The sequence below is a fragment of the Daktulosphaira vitifoliae genome, unplaced genomic scaffold, assembly GCF_025091365.1.
Source record: "Daktulosphaira vitifoliae isolate Bord-2020 unplaced genomic scaffold, ASM2509136v1 Scaffold_644, whole genome shotgun sequence".
Taxonomy (NCBI): Eukaryota; Metazoa; Arthropoda; class Insecta; order Hemiptera; family Phylloxeridae; genus Daktulosphaira; species Daktulosphaira vitifoliae.
Genome location: NW_026100207.1, coordinates 1 through 5,622, shown reverse-complemented (window position 1 = coordinate 5,622; position 5,622 = coordinate 1). Strand labels below are relative to the sequence as shown.

The following is a 5,622-nucleotide window of genomic DNA, read 5'->3' as shown; positions in this document are numbered from 1 at the left end:
ATAATTTCTAAGATTAGATTAACCATCATAGGGTCAATATTTGAAAGTAGGGTTGTGTCAACAGTAGGGTGGCCCTCAAAAATCGAATGTCATTTTTTTTTTTTAATGGTCAGAAAAATGAGCTATGCAAAATTTGGGACCGATCCGTTAAGGTTAACCCGTGCCCTCGGGCCTATTAAGTTGAGTCGAAGAGTCAAATTTAATAGAAATAACTGATCTATGTCTCATAACTTTTTTTTCTCTTAACTTAGAATAATAAAAGTAAAACTCAAGTAAAGGAAATTTTACAAGAAATTCAAAAATAATAACTTCAATGTTGTTTTCTCAATAAATAACCCACAAAAACACTACATACAGTAAAAAAACATGTAAAAGTCTTAAAATACGTTATAACTGATTTTGTTGATTTTTAATTATTTATTTTCATTTAATTTTTTGGAAAACGCAAATTCGTTTAAAAAAAGATTCTAGAAGTTTAATTTTTTTGCCAAGTACGATAATTATATTAGATTTATTATTTTATGGACAGTTAATTAATGATTAATTACAAATTTAACAAAATTGATTGTATTATTACATTTTGTCGTATCAATATATCAATTTTGGTTTACTGAATTACTTTAAGATAGTACCAATTATATTATTATTAAAGATAANGTAGTTTAGAATGTTTAAAATATGCCCATGAAAATGGATGTCCGTGGGATGAAAGTACAACAGAAAAAGCAGCTGCTAATGGACATTTAGAATGTTTAATGTATGCTCATGAAAATAAATGCCCATGGAATAAAAGAACAACTGAAGAAGCTGCTTCAAATGGTAAACTACAATGTTTAAAATATGCCCAAGAAAATGGATGTCCTTGGGGTGAAAGCACGACGGAAGGAGCTGCTATAAATGGTAGATTAGAAATTTTAAAATATTTACATAAAAACAGATGTCCGTGGGATGAAAGAACAACGGAAGCAGCAGCTTCTAATGGTAAATTAGAATGTTTAAAATATGCCTATGAAAATGGATGTCCGTGGGATAAAAGCACAACAGAAGCAGCTGCTTCTAATGGACATTTAGAATGTTTAAAATATGCCCATGAAAATAAATGTGCATGGGATGAACGCACATCACATATAGCTGCTATTTATGGTGAATTATTATGTCTAAAATATGCTCATGAAAATGGATGTCCGTGGGATGAAACAACAACACAAGGAGCTGCTATAAATGGTAGTTTGAAAATTTTAGAATATTTACATAAAAATAGATGTCCGTGGGATGAAAGAACAACGGAAGCAGCAGCTTCTATTGGTAAATTAGATTGTTTAAAATATGCCCATGAAAATGGATGTCCGTGGGATGAAAAAACAACGGAAGCAGCTGCTTCTAATGGTAAATTAGAATGTTTAAAATATGCCCATGAAAATGGATGTCCGTGGGGTGAAAGTACAACAGAAATAGCTGCTGCTAATGGATATTTAGAATGTTTAAAATATGCATATGTAAATGGTTGTTCGTGGGATGAACGCACAACATATGTAGCTGCTCTTTATGGTGAATTAGTATGCTTAAAATATGCTCATGAAAATGGATGTCCGTGGGATGAAAAAACAACGGCAGCAGCTGCTTCTAATGGTAAATTAGAATGTTTAAAATATGCATATGTAAATGGTTGTTCGTGGGATGAACGCACAACATATGTAGCTGCTCTTTATGGTGAATTAGTATGTCTAAAATATGCTCATGAAAATGGATGTCCGTGGGATGAAAGAACAACGGAAGCAGCTGCTACTATTGGTAAATTAGAATGTTTAAAATATGCCCATGAAAATGGATGTCCGTGGGATGAAAGTACAACAGAAAAAGCAGCTGCTAATGGACATTTAGAATGTTTAATGTATGCTCATGAAAATAAATGCCCATGGAATAAAAGAACAACTGAAGAAGCTGCTTCAAATGGTAAACTACAATGTTTAAAATATGCCCAAGAAAATGGATGTCCTTGGGGTGAAAGCACGACGGAAGGAGCTGCTATAAATGGTAGATTAGAAATTTTAAAATATTTACATAAAAACAGATGTCCGTGGGATGAAAGAACAACGGAAGCAGCAGCTTCTAATGGTAATTTGGAATGTTTAAAATATGCCTATGAAAATGGATGTCCGTGGGATAAAAGCACAACAGAAGCAGCTGCTTCTAATGGACATTTAGAATGTTTAAAATATGCCCATGAAAATAAATGTGCATGGGATGAACGCACATCACATATAGCTGCTATTTATGGTGAATTATAATGTTTAAAATATGCTCATGAAAATGGATGTCCGTGGGATGAAAGAACAACGGAAGCAGCTGCTTCTATTGGTAAATTAGATTGTTTAAAATATGCCCATGAAAATGGATGTCCGTGGGATGAAAGAACAACGGATGCAGCTGCTTCTAATGGTAATTTGGAATGCTTAAAATATGCCTATGAAAATGGATGTCCGTGGGATAATAACACAACAAAAACAGCTGCTTCTAATGGTAAATTAGAATGTTTAAAATATGCCCATGAAAATGGATGTCCGTGGGATGAAAGAACGACGGAAGCAACTGCTTCTAATGGTGAATTAGAATGTTTAAAATATGCATATGTAAATAGTTGTTCGTGGGATGAAAGTACAACAGAAATAGCTGCTGCTAATGGATATTTAGAATGTTTAAAATATGCACATGAAAATAAATGTGAATGGGATGAACGTACAACACAAGTAGCTGCTCTTTATGGTGAATTAGTATGTTTAAAATATGCTCATGAAAATGGATGTCCGTGGGATGAAAAAACAACGGAAGCAGCTGCTTCTAATGGTAAATTAGAATGTTTAAAATATGCATATGTAAATGGTTGTCCGTGGGATGAACGCACAACATATGTAGCTGCTCTTTATGGTGAATTAGTATGTCTAAAATATGCTCATGAAAATGGATGTCCGTGGGATGAAAGAACAACGGAAGCAGCTGCTTCTAATGGTAAATTAGAATGTTTAAAATATGCCTATGAAAATGGATGTCCGTGGGATGAAAGAACAACGGAAGCAGCTGCAAAATATGGTAATTTGGAATGCTTAAAATATGCACATGCAAACGGGTGTCCGTGGGATAATNCATGCAAATGGGTGTCCGTGGGATAAAGCCACAACTAGAGTAGCTGCATCAGGAGGCTATTTAGACTGCTTGATTTATGCTCATGAAAATGGATGTAACTGGGATAAAGATATCACAGCAGCAGCAGCTATGTTTGGTAATTTGGATTGTTTAAAATATGCCCGTAAACGTGGATGTATTTGGGTAAAAGGTACAATGAGAGTGGTTGCATCGAATGGACATTTAGACTGCATTAAATATGCCCATGAAAATGGTTGTGACTGGGACGAAGGCACAACAAGGGAAGCTGCTGCTAGTGGTTATATTGACATTTTGGTATATGCACATAGAAATGGATGTAATTGGGACGAAGGGACAATTAGTGGAGCTGCTGCAAATGGTCATTTAGACTGTCTAAAATATAGTCATTTAAATGGGTGTGTGTGGGACGAAGGGACAACAAGACTTGCTGCTGCAAATGGCCAATTTGATTGCATAAAATTTGCCCATGAAAATTATTGTCCGTGGAGTAGAGGTACCATTTATGAAGCTACTCAAAATGATTATCAAAATATAATTGATTATGTCACTGAAAATGGCTGCCTTAATTAATTTTCTGTTGAAATATAATTTTTATTTATTTATGTTGGCTATTATTACATTATTTTTCAAATAAATTAACTTGAATTTTTATTTATATCTGAGAGGGTAATGATTTTCATAAAAGCATTTTTGACAGTTTACTTTCTTAAGAAATAATATTTTTGGATGTATTACCAAAAATAATATGTTGTATCATCTGTAATTTTAACATAAAATTTGTTTGATAAAATTTTCTCAACTGTAAGAATAATTTTTCCAGAATACCATCACCAAACTTTCATTAAAAAAAGGAAATTTGAAAATCGGATATTGTTAAGTAATTTTGATTACATTGGCTAGTTTTTAATGTTTTATTATATAATAAGTTGCTACATAGAAAACTCTCTGTATTATTTTGATACGATAGTAATAAAATTATATAAGAATAAAGTTTTTATCCTTCAAATAATATATTATTAAGTGTTTTGTTTTGACTTTTTGTCTTGCCAAAAATATATAAGCAAACAACCAACAAGGGAAATTTGGATTTCCCTTTTTTTTCATATATAAAAATTAATCAAATTTCATCAGGATATAATTTTGTTATTATTCTATTTATCTTTGATTTTCATGTTTTTCATCAATAAATGTTAATTGATTAAACTAATAAATTAATGTATAACATAATAAATTATTAATCTAAATAACAATAGTCAACTATGTGATTCCAAGTTTCCAATTTCGACAGTTTTCACCTAGATATTGAATAATATTTAATTTTCGTTCATTCATTTTCATAAGCATATATTATAAATTCTAAGTTTCCATTTTCAGCAGCTTATCAAGTTGTATCTATTTTAAATTTGCATTTTACATTGTCAACTGAATATTAAATCGCTATTATTTTTTATAATATATTCAGTCAACATAATTTTTTGCATTGCGATCTAAAGTAGAACGCTAAAATCAATGGGACTTTAGCCGAACTTTGACGATTAGTTTTTCTTCAAAAGTTTGTACAACAGTCATAAGACATTATGTCGACTTTATATTACTCTACGGTGCCTTTATAATTTTATATCTTTCATATTAAATTAATAAGGTATTAAATTTACTATGGTACTANTTCTTCGCCACGCTGATTCGTGTCCGCCGACCCCCAGACCGGGGAGTGAGCGTTGAAATCCCCGGCCACGAGCTCCCCGCGGCCGTCGCGCGGCCGCCCGAGCCTCCTCGCCCGTAGGCAGGAGGACACGGACTCGAGGAGTCCGGCGATCGGCAAGCTGGGCGGCGCGTAGCAGCTCAAGACGTCCATGCCGTCTATCCTCGCCACTACGTAACCGTCGCCCGACTCGATGTCCGCGACCGTCAGGCCGCGGTCCATCACGCCGATCGCCGCTCTGCCGGACCGGTCCAATAACCAGCCGGCAGAGTCCCGGACCGATCCGGTATGCGGGTCCGAGACGATGCACACGTCGGTGCCCATCTCGTACGCTGCCCGCCGGACCAGATCCTGTGCGGCCCGACAGTGGTTTCCCCCTTTCATCTTCAGAGCCTTCTTTCCAGGCCCCCCTTTGTCTTCGTGGCCTTTGAGGACGGCCCCGCACCCGGACAGTCCTTGGCCTGGTGCCCCTCCTTGTTACAGGAGAAGCACCCCTTGGACCTGTCCGGTCCCTTGCAGGTCTGAGCCATGTGTCCGTGCTCAAGGCACCTGTAACACCTTGGACCCTTGTCGCCAAGGATCCTCAGCCTACAGGTGACCTATCCCACACGGATACGGGCGAGACCTGCGAGGCGAGGGGCCAGCCTTGCCGGCACATCCATCCTGGCGTATCGCCTTTTGCCGCCGGAGTTCTCTCGGACCACGACGGGTCCGATTTCCGGCGGCGACTTGTCCTCCGGACGGCGGAGGGCGTCCAG

The 5,622-nt window shown here is 36.5% G+C and overlaps 1 protein-coding gene and 1 pseudogene across 1 annotated transcript; both read left to right on the top strand.

The window, feature by feature from the left end:
* The first annotated feature begins 663 nt into the window (after window positions 1-663).
* LOC126909600 (uncharacterized) lies at window positions 664-3,143 on the top strand (annotated as a pseudogene).
* Window positions 3,144-3,147: 4 nt separating this feature from the next.
* Window positions 3,148-4,023, top strand: LOC126909597 (uncharacterized). The gene has a single exon (XM_050692034.1). The coding sequence runs from the start codon at window positions 3,271-3,273 to the stop codon at window positions 3,730-3,732; it is 462 nt and encodes a 153-aa protein (XP_050547991.1). The 5' UTR covers window positions 3,148-3,270; the 3' UTR covers window positions 3,733-4,023.
* The last annotated feature ends 1,599 nt before the right edge of the window (window positions 4,024-5,622 follow it).